This window comes from Brugia malayi (assembly GCF_000002995.4).
Source record: "Brugia malayi strain FR3 genome assembly, contig: Bm_v4_Chr3_scaffold_001, whole genome shotgun sequence".
NCBI lineage: Eukaryota > Metazoa > Nematoda > Chromadorea > Rhabditida > Onchocercidae > Brugia > Brugia malayi.
In genome coordinates, this window is record NW_025062477.1 from 5278010 (window position 1) to 5298879 (window position 20870).

General features: G+C 26.0%; 3 protein-coding genes across 3 annotated transcripts; 2 read left to right on the top strand and 1 right to left on the bottom strand.

Annotated features, from left to right (window-relative positions):
• Positions 1-1574: 1574 nt before the first annotated feature.
• Bm9444 (Uncharacterized protein) lies at positions 1575-2771 on the top strand (the record flags this gene model as incomplete). The annotated part of the gene is made up of 4 exons (XM_043080045.1): positions 1575-1795; positions 1919-2103; positions 2392-2485; positions 2672-2771. The coding sequence occupies 4 exons, from the start codon at positions 1575-1577 to the stop codon at positions 2769-2771; spliced, it is 600 nt and encodes a 199-aa protein (XP_042935979.1).
• A 6285-nt stretch (positions 2772-9056) lies between these two features.
• Positions 9057-12245, bottom strand: Bm9443 (conserved hypothetical protein,hypothetical protein; the record flags this gene model as incomplete). The annotated part of the gene is made up of 7 exons (XM_043080046.1): positions 9057-9077; positions 9405-9513; positions 9798-9971; positions 10177-10431; positions 10808-10946; positions 11323-11369; positions 12019-12245. The coding sequence occupies 7 exons, from the start codon at positions 12243-12245 to the stop codon at positions 9057-9059; spliced, it is 972 nt and encodes a 323-aa protein (XP_042935980.1).
• Positions 12246-19270: 7025 nt separating this feature from the next.
• Bm5582 (Uncharacterized protein) lies at positions 19271-20455 on the top strand (the record flags this gene model as incomplete). The annotated part of the gene is made up of 4 exons (XM_043080047.1): positions 19271-19321; positions 19535-19711; positions 19882-20050; positions 20403-20455. The coding sequence occupies 4 exons, from the start codon at positions 19271-19273 to the stop codon at positions 20453-20455; spliced, it is 450 nt and encodes a 149-aa protein (XP_042935981.1).
• Positions 20456-20870: the final 415 nt, after the last annotated feature.

Here is a 20870-nt window from a genome sequence, read left to right on the forward strand (position 1 = left end):
TAAAGATCTTACAAATTCAAAAGATTTTAAGAAAAATTCAAATAAAACTCAAAAGGTAGTATTTTTAGGTAGCATCGTTGTGCGACATTTGTGATCCTACTCATTCTTTAAAACTGCGACTAGTTTTAATTATGTAACTAACATGATAATTTCACACAAATAAAAGTTATCTAAGAAAAGAAAAGAGTTACTTTAATAGGTCTTCCTTTATTAAAATAAATTAAAATAAAATTATCCTTTAGGGCAAAAAATGTATCGGATCTCGTCACATTACTGTACACATAAATATTCTGCTTAGTATTATCGATTAAATATAAAGATTCGAAATCTTGAATTTATCATTCTGCAAAATTACTGCAACGTTTATTTCGGTGATATGCATTTTGCATAGATTACGTTTGAAGACAGTCTTTAGATGTAATAATTTTTGAATTATTTTGATAACATTCTTTGAATATCCTAAAATATTCATGGAAAATAGAGAGATATTGCGAGAAAGTTTATTGGTATGCAAATCTTGCAACAAAACTATTGAATTCAATGTTGAAAATAAGAATTTAGGAACATATAAGAAAATAAATCTATCAGTTCGGTGAAAAAGAACAATCAATTAATTAACTAGACATAAGCATCATTACTTAGAATTAATCCAACACCAAATCATCACACCGTGAGCTGAATAAGTCAACTGTTCTAAACTCTGAAATTATCATTTCTACAGAAAATTCCTATTAATATCAAGAATAATTTAAACCTAAAATTAAATCTTGTTTTTAATCTTTTTCTGATTTTCGATGCGAACTGTCGAAAAAAATATGAATACAGTGAATGAACGAATAACTTTCATTGATTCTCACATTGACTTTGCAGTCTCTTTCTTCTTGCTTAATGATTATACACTATCAGATAAAGTGATCCATTGACATAGCATTAGAGATAGTTATCTACGTGCATCTTATAGAGCATATTATGGAAGCTTAAAGATTATTCCTTGTTGATTGGTTGCTGGGAAATGAGTAACTTACTGATCAAAGGGATATATATTAATGCTCATAGTATTAATATTAATGATACTTCATGGCATCTTAGTTGTGTCAGACAGAGTTTTTCATTTTAACGTCTTATGTGTTCTGATAGCTCCATATTTTCTTCTTGCAATTTAAATGCATTTTTTCTTTTCAGCGCAAAAAAAAAAAAAAAAAAAAAAAAAAACGGAATCCTGCAAAGTACAAGGACCATCTTTGCCAACGCTGGCAGATCTGAAGAATTACTTACGCACGGAGCCGTTATATTTCCAGGTGTTGGAAAATTACCTGCACAATGCGGCAAATTTAGTATGTCCATTTTTGATTTTAAATTTATTTGTCATTTATGACATACAGCTTAAAATAGGTAATACTTTCTGAATTTATGAAGGAGATTAGAGGAATAAGTATGAACTAAGGGAATGAAATGTTATTCCTTGCTTTGAACTTCATTGGTACTTACCTCATAGATGTAAAGTTAGTTTTACATTAATGATATCTAGCTACATCTTTTTTAGATTAACGAGTTGAGAGCGAAAATGGAAAGAAATGAGCGATAAGCTCATGAAGAACAAGTTGCGCTCCATCTCCTCGAGCGCAATCAAGTGGAAACTTGGCAAGAAAAATCAGTGCCATCACTGGTTGATGATGATGGCAATTTGGAAGAGGAGATGGATGAGTGAGCCATTCCTCAACGAGGAAGTTATCAGTGTGGCACCACCGGCAACAGTCTCGGATCGCAGAGAAGAAACAGTTCGTGAAATCGAGCTGTAAGTCTCATTTTCAATTATGCAAATGTGACAAAGAGTGTTTGTAGTGCAATGTAATATCCTAGATTTAAACATGAAAGAATATTCTTGTCATCGAAACCCTTGATTGCAAGTGTGTTTCAGGCGATCTCGGACTATAAGAGTCCCAATGCTGGAGCAGGACAGAAACAACGAAGTACCAGCAGGCCCGGTAGCCTTCCAAGTGCCATCAATGGAGGCTTTACCGGCACATTACCGACGAGCGCTGGCTGCTCCAGAAATCGACCCATACACGGTGACAAGGAAGGTTGATGGGTCAACTGCAAACGGTAAATTTAAAAAAAAAAATAATAATTCGCATTAATGCAGTAAATAATAATTCGCATTAATCTATAACATTTGTTATGCTTTTAAATAAATCTGGAATCTCTTAATAAGAATTTCAAAACTGAAATATTTTCAGGATGTGGCTTTTGCTAGAAAGAATTTGGGACGTTGAAAGGATGGCGGATTCATGCCAGCAGAACTCATAGGCAGAATGGTGAGTTTAACTTTGGATTGAATTGTATTATTTGCTGCAGTAATTGAAGTTATTACTTTCAATATTTGTATTTCAGATTTTTGTCAAAAATGCGACCATTTTGTTAAAATGCCGCATGCAGCCTCTACTGAAGTGATCGAGGCTGTTATGGAGTTTCATTCTATGGAATGGTGCCCTAAAGTGACTAAGGCTGTAGTCTAAGAAAGGGCTGCCAAGCGACGGAAGCTCGAGCTAGTGGGTAGAATCGAAGACGCCAAGCGCTAGTTTATCCCTGGTAAATGAAATGATTTCTTTGTTTTCAAATTATATTATATAATTAACTCATTTCCTCTAGATCAATCTTCCAGTGTTTTCAGGCGCACTGTGATTTTTACCCATAACCGTTGGCAAAAGTCATCTAATGCAGTTTCCGCCGTTTCCACCTCGCTCTCGCTTCGAAATCTCATCCGTGCGTAAGTAACTTATGAATTACTTATTCCAGTTTTTTTTTTTTTTTTTTTTCAATTTTATGTTATATTAAGACTGGTTTGTTATTAAGTGTTGAAATGTTGGGCGATCAAACTTTTCATGCTTTGCTTTTGCATAATTATGAATGAAGCATAGTCTCAAATAGTTTCATCTCTAAAATCAATACTGAGAAAGTTTGTTTTTCTTGATCGCCCAACTTTTTTTAATGTTTTCTTTTTTCGTTTTTTTTTTTTTCAACACTTTAATGATAAAATGTTTTTTTGCTTTAATTTTAGAATGCATTGTTTGATTAAAATTTTTTGCCTTTGTTGTTTACTAATTTTGGGATTTTTTTTTTGTTCAATTCACTTTGTTTTTTAATTGTTTATGTGATTAAATTTCCAAAAAAAGAAAAAATTAAAAAAAAAGAAAAAAATAAAAAACAAAAGATAAAAAATTAAAAACTAAAAAAAATAAAAATGAAAAAAAAAAGAAAAAGAAAAGAACAAAAAAAAATAAAAGAATAGAAAAAAATAAAAAAGAAAAAAGAAAAAAAGAAAAAATAAAAAAATAAAAACAGCAAAAAAATATGAAAAAAATAGAAAAAAATAAAAAAGAAAAAATAGAAAAAATGAAAAAATAATTTGAGAAAAAATTGGTGCTAATTGTATTTTTTGCTTATTTTTACTTCACACACTTGTATTTTTTGATTTTTTACTGTTTTACTGTTAGCAATTTTAATTTATACCTTTATCGTTGTTAATTTAAATCAATCTAAATGCTAATTTGTTACTGTTTACGACTGTTATACTTTTCCATATGATTAATTCCTTTTTTTGTCTTCGTTGAATTGCTTTCTCGCCCAGTTATCCTTATTTTACTGCTTCTCATATGTTGGCTATGTATTTGCCAATTGTTTTTATTTTTTATACATTTATTTTTTATTGCTTATATTTATTTATCTATTTATTTTTATTTGTATTTGTCATTCATGTTCATATTACTTTTCTAATTATTAACCATTTTCATATCGGTTATTCCGACACAACTTTTAATTTTTAATGAGAATTTGACAATTTTAGCTCCCCGCTGTCAATTTGCTGTTTTTAATGTAAACTAAATTTAATTTGATTTTAGATTTAATTATTTTAAATTAGAGTGTCTCATAGTTTGTATTTGTTTTATATTTTATTAGTAACTGTTATTATTCTATTATTTTAATATGACTTTTTTAACCTTATTACACACAGTCTGCAATAACCCCGACTGTTCATAAAGATTGCTGTTTTTATATTTTGTTATTATTCAATTAAGCGTTTTTAATTAGCAGATATACGAATTATTTATGTTTATTTTACTACATTTTCCGTTATTTGCTGAATCATTTTGGCTCCAAGTCTGTATAGCCGTAGTTTTACCTACTGTCATTTCTGTTTTTTTTTATCCAAATACTTAGTTTTAGCATTTATTTATTCAAATACTTAAATTTGTATTAATACAACTTAAGTTTTAGGTTGTATGTTAAGTTTTAAACCGTATTCACTTCATCACAAAGAATTTTTTCCTTCACCTGTTGCCAATTTTTACAGTGTTGGAAAAATCTTTTCTTCACTCTTGATTTCATTTCCGAATTTTTTTTTTCTTTGATTTATTTCAATTATCAACTATGCGAGCAAATCCAATTTGAAAAGTTGCAAGACACAGATTTGAAATTTAGTATTTTGATTAAAATTTGTTTACTTTCCCATTTATTGTTTTTTTTTTCCGTCCATATTTTTCCTGTTATTTATGGGAGTGATTTTTTTCTTTTTTGATTATATTATCTCTTTAAGTGTGATTAACTTTATTTCGATACTCAGGTATAAGTAATTTCTTTTTTGTTTAGATTAATATTAGCGTTATTCAGACCTAAGAAAAAATTTGACTAATTTTTTAATGGCTTCGAGTTATTGTCTGCAAAGGTTATTGTTCTTCACCTGTTGCACCAATTAACATTTATTGATCGTTGTGTGCCTTTCCTTTTTGCGCCGCTATTTTAATGAAATGGTAATTTTCCGCTGCATTTTGTGTGATTTCTCATCTAACAGATGCTATTATAATTCGTTAATTTAATATGCAAATTACACTTTTTATTTCCTTGTAAGCAATTAAAAATGTTTTTTTCAACACTACGGTCTATGCTTTAAGTTAGCTATCTTTTATTTTAGTTTAGCTATTTTATTTTGCAGTGAACAATTCATTTATCGACTTTCTTTTAGCTTTTTAATCAGTTTATAATTTAATTAAATATTGAAGCATCAGTTTATAATGCGATTAAATCGCAAAAGACAATTTCATGTAAATTATTTTGTTTGTTTAATTAGTCAGCAATTTATTAATTTCTTTCATTTCAATATTTTGTTAGAATTGTAAGCGAAAGCATTTATTGTGTTTTTTTCCTTATTTTACGACTTTTATTTTCAGCAACATTAAAAGTATTAAAATATATACGCACTGCCATTTTTTAAATTTAAATGAACTTCTTCATATTCTATTTAATAATTCGTCTAATGTTTAATTTCAGTCTTTCATACCGTGATGTCGTTTTCCTCATATTTTGATAATTTGTATTTTCTGGTATTTATGATTTAAAAATTATTAGTGTTAAATAATTATATATTTCTTCCATTTCTTGCAAATTTGTTTATTGCACATATCTTTTCATCAATTAATCATACCTGTAATATGCATTTTTAATAGAATTTCATTTATCATTTTCATCTTTCCAATTCCTTCTTTGTATCCCTACATAAATATAAGTTATGCTATTCCTTTTAACTTCTCAAACTTCACGTTGTACTCTTTGCTATTCTGATCCACCTGGCGTTTTTCATTAATTCACCGTCTTCCACATTTTCTAGCTTTTCTCAACTTCCTCTACAGCGTTCCTTATTCATCTCAAGTTTCTCAGCCTATTTTGTTACACTGAATTGTTTTTTTCTTTAATTAATTAACTACAATTTCAGCGTTTTTTCATTATTCTAACTTTTGCAGCAATTTTGTTAATATTATTTACATATCGTTTTTTATTTATTAGTAAGACATTGTTTCCAAGTAATTAATTTTTATTTTAACGTGTTTATTCATATTAACTTTTATATACCATCTTATTTCACCATTTTCTTACAGCGTTCTTTAACCGTTATCTCAACCCCCCTTATTTGGCCCAACTTCGTCTGCTATTTTGATTTCTTAACTTTTGCATTTTATTTTATAATTAATTATCGTTTGCATCAATTTTGCATGCCATTTTCATATCATTTAAACTTTCTTTGTTTTTTGTTGCTACTCATCTTTCGCATGTCATTTTGTTATTTCTTTACATGCTGTTTTGTTTTACTTATCTTTTGTTATTACTTATCTCTTGCACTCTCTTTTATCATTACTTATCTTTTGCATGCTATTTTATCATTACTTATCTTTCATATGCTATTTTATCATTACTTATTTTTGCATTGTATTTTATCATTACTTATCTTTTGCATGCTATTTTGTTATTTCTTATACTGTGCATGCCCTTTTGTTGCTACTTATCTTTTGCATGTTGTTTTGTAATTATTGATATTTGCATTTTTGTTATTATTTAACATTTGCATGCATTTTTTTCTGATTTTTTTTGCGCATGATTTTGTAATTATCTAATTTTTTCATACTATCTTGTCATCACCTGATTTTTTGCATGTTATTTTTTTATTACTTAACTTTTCATGCTGTTTTAATTTTTTTTTTTTCTTATTAGTTGACTGTTGCATGAAAAAAAAACTTGATTTTGCATGCTGTTTTGTTATTGCCTATCTTTTGCTCATTTTTTGCTAATACTAGTCTTTTACGTGTTGTTTTATGCTTATTTTGCATTTAATGAACTTTTGCATGCTGTTTTGCATTTTTATACATTATTTCTATTTCTATTTAACTTTTGTTTCAGCGTTAATCTTTTGCAAAGGCACACATTTTTGTCAATTCTGGCATGCTCTTTTGTTAATTTTGTTCGGTGTTTTTAATCAGTTGGTTTTTATTTCAGCGTTTTTCAATCCTAACTTTTACATACTATTTGATTTTTCTGTTTGTTGTTGATTGACTTTTGTCTTCTTTCTTTTACTCGTCTTAATTTCTACATGCTTTTTTTGTTATTACCTAAGTTATTTAAGTTACTTAGTGTATCGTCAAAATTAACTTTTATTCCTCCCTAATTTATTTTTAACTTCTACATGCTTTCTTATTATTCTAACATATTTAATGTCCTTGCAAGAAGAAAATATGGAGCTATCAGAACACATAAGACGTTAAAATGAAAAACTCTGTCTGACACAACTAAGATGCCATGAAGTATCATTAATATTAATACTATGAGCATTAATATATATCCCTTTGATCAGTAAGTTACTCATTTCCCAGCAACCAATCAACAAGGAATAATCTTTAAGCTTCCATAATATGCTCTATAAGATGCACGTAGATAACTATCTCTAATGCTATGTCAATGGATCACTTTATCTGATAGTGTATAATCATTAAGCAAGAAGAAAGAGACTGCAAAGTCAATGTGAGAATCAATGAAAGTTATTCGTTCATTCACTGTATTCATATTTTTTTCGACAGTTCGCATCGAAAATCAGAAAAAGATTAAAAACAAGATTTAATTTTAGGTTTAAATTATTCTTGATATTAATAGGAATTTTCTGTAGAAATGATAATTTCAGAGTTTAGAACAGTTGACTTATTCAGCTCACGGTGTGATGATTTGGTGTTGGATTAATTCTAAGTAATGATGCTTATGTCTAGTTAATTAATTGATTGTTCTTTTTCACCGAACTGATAGATTTATTTTCTTATATGTTCCTAAATTCTTATTTTCAACATTGAATTCAATAGTTTTGTTGCAAGATTTGCATACCAATAAACTTTCTCGCAATATCTCTCTATTTTCCATGAATATTTTAGGATATTCAAAGAATGTTATCAAAATAATTCAAAAATTATTACATCTAAAGACTGTCTTCAAACGTAATCTATGCAAAATGCATATCACCGAAATAAACGTTGCAGTAATTTTGCAGAATGATAAATTCAAGATTTCGAATCTTTATATTTAATCGATAATACTAAGCAGAATATTTATGTGTACAGTAATGTGACGAGATCCGATACATTTTTTGCCCTAAAGGATAATTTTATTTTAATTTATTTTAATAAAGGAAGACCTATTAAAGTAACTCTTTTCTTTTCTTAGATAACTTTTATTTGTGTGAAATTATCATGTTAGTTACATAATTAAAACTAGTCGCAGTTTTAAAGAATGAGTAGGATCACAAATGTCGCACAACGATGCTACCTAAAAATACTACCTTTTGAGTTTTATTTGAATTTTTCTTAAAATCTTTTGAATTTGTAAGATCTTTAGATAATATCTTTGTGGGGCAAATTGATTTCAATTATATTTTATCAAAATCCACTACTGAACAGTTTCAAACAGATTTTGAAGAATATCGAGAATGATATAACTTGTAAATATTTACTGCTTGCAGTAAGGAACTGCTTTATAGCTTTTAACCCTTACACTTTAATTTAAAAATATTACATCGTCAGTCATTCTAATCACTATTCTACTAATGCTTATGACAATTAATTTCGCATTTTTGGCATATTTCATGTTTATGAAAGGAGGAGAATTGGCGTAACTTTTTCGTAACACTAAACATTCAAATTTAATATTCAGGTCACGTGCACACGCGCGCATCAGAGATAAAAATAATATTATAATTTTATCGAATAAAAAAGTATATTGCAGTTGCTACACTTTGTATATCATGACAGATGTGAACAATACAAAATTAGCAATGTGAAAAAAAAAAAAAAAGTGTGTCGAGATTTAATTGATAACTGATTCGAGAAACCGTTGATGACCTTTTTCAATAGATACAGAAGCTAATTCGTTTTCTCATTCTTCTGAAACCGACAATGTGATCACATGCTATGTCCCATTCTGGTTCACCGGTTAAATTGGTTAATGATTTCCCCTTCAAAATTCTCTTCTTTCATTTTCCCACCGTATAACACATGCACCGTCGTTAATTCCGTTCACCCTTTTGCGTCATTTAAAGCTATGGTGCAAGTTGGACAAAACCGCCGAGGTGCAACGACCACTCTGTGCTTAATTTGAATTCCATTTGAAAATGTGGGCACTGTTACAGCGATATGATGTGCAAATGCCACTTTTAATTGGGACTTTGAAAACTAGTATGACATAGCAACAATTCAGAAATATAGACTACTAACCTGAAAGTTATACATTAAAATTAAATTCCTGATTAAAATTTCACTACTAATCACATCAACGAGATTATACAAAGGAAACGATGAAATCGTCGCTAAATGCTCTAAATCTTCGAACTTCAAAATTCTGATAGAACGAAGGAAAACTTAAAACTTGGAAATGTGTATTTAAGCCCATTTTTGAGTTACAAATTGACACGAGCAACATAGTTTCCGATGCCATAAAATAGAGAAAACTACACGATAGGACAAAAAAAATAATAAGCCTAGGGCAATTATAACATAGCTGGCTATAATCGTCTTCTTATTTGGTAGCAAGCATTTATTGACCTGAATATCGTCAGGAGTTACAGTGACAAGAAGAAATGCAGGTTGTGGAATATTTCGCCATGAAAATGACGATAATGTCCATTCATATACATTATACGGTGATGGCCACCTGAAACATTGCACTAATCTTTTGAAGGCGCTATTTTTGTTTGATATAGGTAACACAAGTATAGAAAAAACAGCAGTAGAAAGTAATATTTCCCTTCAAAAAAATTGGAGAAATAAACTTCATGTGTGCAAATCATGTATATTTTAATGAGATCATAAATTATTATAAACTAAAACCAAATATGCAACCTACAAGATTGCTAAGTTTGTAACTACCCTTTTATGGTGAGATAATAGTGTAATTAAGGATTTGGTTAGAGTTAAATTTTAAAAAATATAATTCACCATGTTCGACAACTGTAATGCAGATGACCATCAAAGATAGCACGAGGTTTCAGTTTTTTCAGAATGTAATGAGACGACACATTGGAAAGGCAATGAAATCCAGCACGAAAACGCTCTGACTTTCTTGGTTCTGGCGCTACATCATAGTCATTGGCACATTTTGAATCACTATGTCTGAAATTCACAAATTATACTAAAGTCTAAATTATTTAGAAACTAGACTATTAGCTTCTTAAGAGTATTAGAAATTTTTTATTTAGTAAGCTGAATGTGAATGATATGGAAAGAACAAAAAAATATATAAAAGTATCTATCTAAAGCAGATATGTTGATAGTATCACTCGATTAAATTAGACATAGTGATTTTAAGAAATTTTACCTGTACAATGGGACATGAAGCAATAAGATGGGTCTTGAATGAATATTACATGGTGCTTTTAGATTTCTATTACAATTAAATACTTGACTCAGCTGCTCAACTTGATCTTTGGTAACGTTCCGAAGCAAACAATCACCACAATCAATTGTCATGGAATTCAACAATACGAAATGATTTCCACCAATAACGATGTGATCAACAAGTGAGCGTGAAAAATGTTGCGAGAAAAATTGCAAACGTACTGGATTGATTTTACTTAAACGAAACTTTTGAAATTTCTAAAATAAAGTTTTTTTCCTAAATCAAACACTGCACAAATTGACCTCCGACAGAACCATTGCTCAGATTCATTTCGACATAACTTGGTGATTTTATTATCAACATCAAACTAGTAAAATATAATTCTTCTGTTTTCTTTTTTTTGGCTTCCATTATCTTCTGACCGTTTTTATGATTGCAATCTAAATAGAATTCTATATACTAAATACGAAAATAAAAAAAAAAAACTCAAGAAATTCGATTGAGTGAATCCACATGTAATTTACAAGAAAAATCAGTTGCCTTCAATCTATATTAACTTTAAAATATTTATGTAAACGAACCACAATGAAAATTCGAAAATAAAGCTTACTGATGGGATATAATATCATGATTGCCCACAATACAATGTCTTTCAACGTTTTTGGGTACATAAAAAAGTTCATTGAAATGATTTGCATAATTTATAAGGTCCTGTTGACTGCTTATGGTACTACCATCAAATAAATCACCTGAAACTATGCATATTCCTCCCAAGATCACTGCAAAGATTTCTATTTTTTTTACTACCGATGAAAATGAACTGATTACAATTTGGTTAGAAACAAAAAAAAAAAAAAAAAAAAGAAAGCAAGTCTACCAGTATGTTTACAATCAACGTTGTCATTTCTTCAAACTATTTGTTTAATACAATTTCACCTGTGTGAAATAAATAAATTCTAAAATAGAAAAAAACGAGTTAATATATGTATCATTTTTTATTGTTTAATTGTATCATTTTTATTGTTTCAGCGAACTTTTTGAACCCTTAATCTATAATTCGAATGTATAAATATTCAGAGTTAAACAAAATGTTAAACAAATCTAAAAAGAAAACGGCATGTGGACGAGTCAATGATACGGCTGACTGAAACGACCGGTACATTTGCCATTCCCTGAAAGTAAAAATTCAAGTTGCTATTCACTAATATTCGATTAGTCTTTCCTAAAACATATAAAAACGTATGAAAGGAGAATTTGTTGTGAGAAATATAGCGCCATTTGAAATCTGAACAAGATGAAGCAATAAAGGTGAACTTACTACCTACTCTTTTAACACTTTCAAATATATAGTAGTAAATTTCATGACATTTCTAATTTGAACCTATCATTTCATGCTGCTTATTTTTATAGAATATAATCGATTTTTATTTGTTTAATCAATTTTATTACTTTTCATCCATCATTATTCATTTTCCATATTCTCTTGCTAATCATAAGAATTTAACATTCATTCGTTAGGACTAAATGATTTATTCCCCATATACAGTAAAAAAATTCTAATAGTATAAAATTTCATTCATGTAACTTTTCCTTTTGACATTCACATATTTTTGACATTTTACCTTTTAGCACAAAAATGTTTATCGAATTATTTTTAAAATGCAATTTTATAACTCAAAAAAAAAGAAGAAAAAAACCAAACATGATAAAATTATCTTTATTTCCAAATAATCATTTTTAAATCTTAATTTTGAAAGAAAAAAAAAGAGTAAAAACAAAAATGAAAAAAGAAGAGAAAGAAAAAATGAAAAATAAACGAGCCATCTTATCTTGTCGAACCAATATTCATTTTGACTGGATAATAAGAGATGGATATCGGTCAATATAATCACTCGTGTCTCTTTTTTACGTCCTTCTTCTGTTGTTGATATAATAGGCCACGAACATGTCGTATAGATTGTTATGTAATATGTCAAATACTCATTGTAAATGACAACAAAAAGAATAATCAACAATAAACCTGTTTTACTGCTCCAAATTCCACCCATTCACGAATAGATTACTTAGCAACAAAAAAAAAAAAAAAAAAAAAAAAAAAAACAAGTACAAAAAAAACAAAGATTCGAACGACAAATTTTTACACAGTCAGCATTATCTGAACGATTGTGAAATGGAACGTTTCAGATAAATGTTCAATTTAGTTAAAAAAAAAAGCACTGGAATTATTATTATTTGGAAATTTACAATAAAAATGATGAGTTTAAGCGAGAAATTTAAAGTAATTAATATTTTCCTATTTTTTATTCTAAATAATTGATAGAACAATAGTGATAATTTGCTTCATCTTATTTGATAAATAAATTCATTAATGAAACAATATAACATTAATGATAATTAATAATTATTTTTGTTGTTAAAATGGCCATCATAAAAATAGTTGGAAAAATTACTTCATATGTTTAAGTCATAATTTTAGCTACTGTATTAATATTATAAAATGCATTATCATAAATAGATTAAATTTTATTTTTCATTTTTCCTTTTTCACTTTTGTCTACAATTAATTTCATATTTTCATTATGGAAAAATGTTATCGTAAAATGAATGAAAAAATGAATCATTTAATTGATATTATTTCAACTATTAGCATAAGATAAAAGGGCAAAGAGGAAAAAGGAAATGATTTCATAGTTTCTCTTTTCTCTGTTATTTAAAATATTTTTCATTTATTGTATAAGTTTTATTTTCCTTCAATAGCAAAAAAAAACTTTTTACAATAATTAAATATGAGAAATTGAAAAATATCTCTTTTTATTCTTAGCTTTTTCTAGACAATTATTTAAAACAATGGCGAGAATTCGTTTTCTAATTACTTTGTGACATCATCGAGATTTTTTGTCATTTTTTCGTTTAGCTTACTTACCATCTTCTCCTCTCTTCCGTCAAATCTTTATTGTTATTTGGTAAATTTTAAATGTAAATAAAGAAGTTAATTAATGTGTGAATAACAGTATACACCGTAGCTTACCTGTAATCCACGTTGACATGGCACAGTGACACAGCGGGAAGCACTCTTTGTCATCTGATTTGAATTGATTCGAAAACAGAAATGCTTCCTCTTAGCTTCAGATTTCATACGTATCATCAATAATAGCCCCATGTTCAGAGCACGGACGAGGGATGTAGTAAATTCATCACTAGCTACTGATATCTTATCATATCACTCATTTAAGATTGGAATCTAATTATGGGGAATATAACAGTAAGTGAGGTCTTCTATTCATGCTTGCTTGTAGATCTTCCAATCTTTTCTTTGTTATAAATCAATTTGCATCAAAATATTTGTGCCTAAATGGAATAGCAGTAGAAGAAAATAAATGATTCATATTCATTTACTTATTTATTTGTGGTATACTAATATAATTGAATGGAATTCATCTATAATTAAATACTTTGATTCGTCGTAATAAATATTTTGAGAATTCATTTGGATTTGTTGGGGATCTGATGCATATTTTGCTAAATTAATGAATGGTATATTAATTAATAGTGCAAATGTTAGAGTACATTTAATATTCTGCTTCTTTTTCATTTGTTTTTGAAAAAGTTAAGTCAAAATTTAAAATCAAAAATTTTTTTTATCATAGATAATTTTATTAATATATATTTCGAATGTGGAATGGTGAAATAAATTATCCCTAATCTAGGAGTTAAAAAAAAAGAAAAAAAGATTACAATAAATAAATAAACAATTGAAATTTTAGTACTACATTAAAAAATAATGTATGGGAAATTTGTCTAATTTAAATTTTAATCACCATTTTAATTTAAATGTTAATCATACAGTAGTTTTATGATTTTAGTGATATACTATTGTGATAAATGTTTCATTGAAAAAAGTTTAATTTTCAAAAAGACAAGAAATTCTAATGGATGTTGTGATAAGGAAGAATTTCTTTAATTGCTTATCTTTTTTTTAAAAAAATATTATCCTTCATTTTGAAATTATTAATCATTTTATTTCGCGTATTACACTAATAATTTATCACCAGTATATCTATTTAACTTTAAAAAGTAAAGGTTAAAAAAAAACATAAAACAAATAAAAAAGAAAAAATAAGTGATAGAAGTTTACGTAAAACAAATAACAGTAAAATTTGTTTTTCAACAAATTGAAGCCAATTTTCTTCATTGTTTATCTAAGAAGTATTTTGAAACTTTTATTAGCTTATGATAATTCCTTCAAAAATAATTCCACAGTAAGCATTTAAACTTTACAAATTTTTAATTTCTAAATTAATTAGTTTTAAAATGTTATCCATATGATAGAAGTAAAAAAGAAAAGAAAAACAAAAATAAATAAATAAAAATTTTAATTAATAATATAAAATCGTTAATTGAGAATGTAAAAGATTGTTAAATTCTTATTTTCTCTCTCATTCTTTCTCCTTTTTTTTGTTTTTTCTTTTTCTGATGTAAATAAGTGAAAACGATATTTTAAAATTGTTTAATCATACATCTGAGTTAAAAAAAAAAAAGAACAGAAGTTAGACGTTAAAAGTTATGATTAATTATTTGAAGAAATTACCTCAAGCTAATGAAGTTTTTGAAACCAAACAGAGAGAGAGAGAGAGAGAGAGAGAGAGAGAGAGAGAGAGAGAGAGAGATAACAGCTGTTAGAAATAAAATGTTGCAACATTTGACAATGTTATATATCATAGCATGCATTAGATCAATAGATCGATATATCATTCGTTAGATTTTAATTAAATAAAATCAAATGAAGAGTTAAAAAAAAATTTTCGTTTTTTTTTTTTTTTTTAAATTTCTATTATTTGTCTTTTCTTTTAAATTATTTGTTATTCGCATTCTTTCATTCTTTCACTATTTATCATTTATTTTTTGCATTCCTGAAACAATTACTCATCTTCTATTCCTTTGGATATTGCTTACTTTAACAAAATATCTAAGATTTCTCGTTTTCTTCAAAGTGATATTTTGAGAATTTATAAATCTATTCTTATATTATATATATATGCTTTATGTTCATAACTTTTTGTTTTTACTCTTATTTCTATGTCGTAGCATTTAACATAAATTATATTGCGAGCAAAAATCAATGATTAAATGTACTCAATTAATGCTAAAGTAATTATGTGATTGCATTTAGGCTCAAATATATTGCTAATAATCAAACCAATTAATGAAGACGAATTCATATATTTCTTTGTAAACAAAAAATAAGCTTTTTTATTTACATACACAATGCATATTATTTTATGCGAGAATTCAAATAAACCTTGGAATAAAAGCATTTTGCATTTTGTATTGTTTTGAGTGCAATCTGTTTAATGCTATATGAAGTGATAATCGATTAGTATGAATACAGTAGATTAAATCGAAATTTCATAGGCTCTAATCATAACTGTTGAAAGTTTAAATATCTTCAAATAGCTAAACTTTTGATTAAAAAAAGAAAAAATCCGTCAATGGCTTTTCTTTTCATCATCCAATCACTGTGGTAATTATTATCGACTGCTGCATAAAATTGCGTGGAATGAACTTTCATCTTTTCAAATTCAATTCAATAACCACAAATATTGGAATAAAAAAATTTTTGGCATAATTATGTCAGATCAATAATTTCCATAATTTACTTTTTGTTAATCAGTAATGATGAACAGGCAATTAATTCATTTAAAATTCAAGCATTTCATAATTTTTACAAAACTTTTTCAATTATCATCAAATATATCATACAATTTGTTTCCAATTAAATTTATCTATCATTAATATTATCACTTATCATCATACCTTTAAGATTCATTTCGAAATTAAATATAAGAATTATTTTAAACCTACTCCTCATCACATATTATTTTTATGGTCTAAAAGCTAAGCATAAATATGGAACTGCTTATTGAAAGACTGTATAACATTTATACTTAAAAGAAGTACCAAAGATAAATAATAAAATTTGTGAATGTAAAAATTTCAATACTTACTTATTTTTTTAGAGAACACTTTTAGGAGTGGATAAATCAAAGAACTTAAAATATAATTTGATGAATTTTTTTTTTACTCCATCATTTTTTTAATTAATTGGTAATATCTATGTGAATTATTATTATTATTGTTATTGTTATTGTTATTGTCAATATTAATAATTGGATCATTAATTTATCAAAAAGATAATAATTGTTCCTGAACAAAAACATAATTTAATATTGCCATTTATTTGTTTGGAAAAATTTCCCAAGATCTCTAAGCATTTAATATTTTTAAAGTTCGCTACATTACTTTAGCAAAATGGCTAGAGAAATATGTGCACAAAGATTTTGTCAAAATTCACATCATCAATCATTTTGTTGTTTCAAATGTTATTTCAAAATATTGTTTATTTCACAATTAGATGTGCTTTCCTTTGCTAAGGCATATTAAAAATGAATATGAAATAAGCAACTTAAATGTGTAATTACTTCATATTATGTTTTTCAAATTTTAAAATTGCAACTCTGTCTCTAGTTTTTGAACTTGTTCATCTATTTAAGTTAGAGAATGTTTGTGATTTTCCAAAATTTCAAATTCAATTACTTATATAAATGCAAAAAAAAAAATTATATTTCTAAAATTTACATTTCTCTAAAATTTTTTGAATTATGTCAATAAATTAAAAAAGTAAATTGAAAGGTTTAAATTTTCCGAAAATATTTATTGCTTTTGTCTCATTCCATTATTCAATTATGTTATTTTTAATGAATTAAATTCCAAGTAAACCGAAACGATTACTTTAATTTGATTAGCAAATTTTCACATCGATTCATTATTAAGCTTTCAATTTAAAACTTCTAAACTATCGTCACTGCATTTCTTAACAGTCCTTCTTATCATCAAAGAATGTTAACATACATTATTGAAGAAAGTTATCTGTCAGAGTTTCAAAAAAATTTGCAGTATTAGTCGCCAAACTTTTTAACTTAATGTGTTGTTTACAAATAACAATAAATAATAATAATTAAAAATACTGCGTACATATCAGTTAATCAAATGCAAATGTGAATGAAATCAATGCCATTTAGAAATATTTTATGAGTAATATTAATCAAATTATCAACAATTTTTGTCGCTTTTCTATTAAAATTATAAGTTAGAGATTAAAAAAAATTTTTTAAAAATAATTTGACGTTTTCTATTATTTAAATATAATAATTTAATAACAAAGAAAATATATTTTAATGTATGCTTATAATTTATACATTTTTGATCAAAATTTTTTTGCATCTTGAATATAACAAATGATAATAATTAATAATTAAAATGAAATAGAAATGGAAGCTAAATTAATGCCATTCAAAAATAATTAGCACACGAACAATAACCTCAACAAAATAATTAATTAGCTATTAGTGCATGAAAGAAAGCAAATAATAATTTAACTAATCACAAAATTTTTGCATGCTTAACTTTTGCTATGAAAATTTAAAGTTTTTAATAAAAATGAGAAAAAAAAAAGTAATTTTGATGGAGTAAAAAAAAATTTAAGTAACAGTTAAAAAATTTGCATTAGTTTTTCTTTTTTTCGAACTAAATTTTTCATTTCGTTCTTGCTATTTCAATTATTAGTATTAATATTTATTAATCTAATATTATCATTAAGCAAGAAAAACACAAAAATCACAAATTGTTTTTCCACTCCATTTCTTCACAACTGAAATCAAAATTTATTTTCCGTTCATATATTAGCCAATAATATTTTTCGCAAAAAGATATTATAAAAGGCCTAAAAGAATGATACATTTGCTTTTTGGCTTAACTAGTATTTAAAAAAAAAAAAGAAAAAAAAATTTCTTGAACTTTAATTTTATAAAATTAACAACGTTGAATTGCTTATGTATATTATTATTAAAAACATAGAAATAATAATTAGCAATAAAAGTTTGGGTGAAAAAAAAAACATATGTTAAATTCAAAAATACGACAATAGAAGTATATCAACGTAGCCTAACGTAGGTGTATTAAGCTAATATTGTGACAACTAATCGTTGACAATATGTGAAATATTAAGTTTATTCTTTCTGTTTCTTAATTTTTACTGGAATTTGTTATACTTTTGTTATATTATTATTTTGAGCTTTTATTTCAACGTCTCAATTGAATAGCAACTAATCATGACTTATTATTTCCCATTTATAACTTTTAAAACCTATTAATAACTTTTTTTTTTTAAGAGGACGTATAAATGTCTTAATTAATCGATGAGTTAATTATTTTCAATAATATCAGTTTTGAGCTGCATGTAATCATCTTCTTAATTTTGAAAACATGAAATAAGATTTAAAAAAAAAGAAAAGAAAAAAGAAAGAGATAAATCGGGATCCGAAATTGAATTCGAATAAGAAAATTATTACTTTAATACCTAAATTGATAACAATTTCAAAATTTTCGTCAACGATCTATCTTAGATCTAATCTTTATTATTTCTTAAAAATTGTAACAAATATTTTAAATGTTATAAATTTAAAAAAAAAAAGTATTCTTATGCTTAAAATTTCAAATGATTTCATTTTATAAATTTTAATTCTTTACTGCTGTAATTATTACAGAAGCGATGGATTTTGATTCACAGCATCAGAAATGGTTTTGTTGTTGCTGTCATTTGACACGTGGTCTGGTGATATTGTCAAGCGCTGAAATTATCTTATCACTTTTCCTATTATTATATGCAATTGCTTATATTGCTTTATCAAATTCTAATGAACAGGTTATTATTATTATCGTTATTGTTATTATTATGTTTAAAGGTTAAAAAGAAAAAAATGAATATCTAAAAAAAGTGATTAAAAAGAAAAAAAAATTGATAATTTGAAATGACATTTTTCATTTGTTGTTTTTTCTGCTTTTTTTAAAAAAGAAAGAAAGAAAAAAGAAACTAAAAAAATATTTGATAATAGCTAATAGGGTATCAGTGTACTATGACAAAATTTGAAATTCAAATAAAGTAAAATTAAAATTTTTAATTGTGCAGCACGATAATATGTTATGGTTTATGATAATATTAATGTCAATTAGCATCATGTTTGGTGTGACATCAGCACTTTTGATCTTTGGAATTAACAAATACAAGGTTATTTATTTATCTCTTTAACTGTTTATTTATTATTTTATTCATTTAGCTAAGCTATTTAATCGTTTCATTATAACATTCATTTGCTAATTTCTTATTTTCTGACCATTTAATTTATTAATTTATAGGAAAGTTATTCATATATTTATTAGAAAAAATCATTTTTTTAGTTTGCCTTTTTTTTTTTTTCACTGATTTAAGTTAAAATTTCAGGTAAAATTAATGTATCCGACTTTGGTAGCTCGAGCAATAATTGTTTTTTTCATGCAAGCATTCGGTGTTTCAATAATTGTTCGACCATCTCATGCTATCGATGTTATAAATTTGAATGAATCAAATGATGAAATAATGCATAAAAATTTTGTTCAGGAAAAGATGCGAATTAAAATGGTAAAAAATTAAAATTTCATACATTTTTGTTCTAAAGTGTTAATAAAAATTTTTTGAAAAGAAAACGAAGTTGGATAATAATTAATTTTAATTTGTGCTATTAATGCACACTCCAATTTATAACATAAGCAACATTTAAATACAAAGTTAACAATATGTACAAATTTTAGAATGAATTATCAGCTGCGCAACGCTTATCATTGTTAATATTTTTTATGATATTAATATCAACATTTGTATTTTATACACTTTATTTAATTGTGCGATGTATTCGTTATGTGAAAGCATACAAACGACTTTTGAATAGAAAACGTTCATTTATCGCTGCTTGTCACATTAGTATGTTTTTTTTTAACTAATAATTTCGAATTTTATTTTATTAATTGAAACCTTCAAAGTATTAACTTAGTTATGAGTTAATAATTATTGCACAAGAAATTATTTTACATCGAATATTAACTAGGGTAAGAATGTTAATAGATTACCAAGAAAATAAAAATAAGCTATTAGCATGATAAATAACCTTAGGCTTAAATAAATAAATAAATAATTAAGATCTAATTCATTAATCTAATTCATTGATTAGTAGATAGATATCATGTATTTTTAATATCACAAATCATTTACAGAGTACTAATTAACAAATATTTATATTCTTATTATCACAGATCACTGATTTTCAATGTTTCAGATATATTGGATAAACGACAAAGCTCGTTGCATTCTAAAAATTTTGAAGCATAATGACTGGAAATATTTCTAAATAATTATTCATTGAAGCTTATTTATAAGTGATCTCATATTGCCTAAAATTGCTTGAATTTATTTATAATATTATCCAATTTTTTTTCCTAGTTTTTTTATTTAAAAAAAAAAAATTTAATCTGGAAGTAAAATTTTTTAATTAAAAAAAATGGTAAAAAATAATTTTTGTTTTTCATTTTATGGAAATGAAAGAGGAATAAAATAATAATTAATCAGTGTTTAATTTTGAATAAAATTGTATTATTTATATTATTTTTATTATGAATTTATAACTTGTTAATTTATAAATACAATATCATCTGATAAGACAATTATAGCAAAAAAAAAAGCTATTACTGATTCATAATTGCTTTTTAAAAATATTGTAAAAACATTTTCAGTTTTTTTTTTTCTT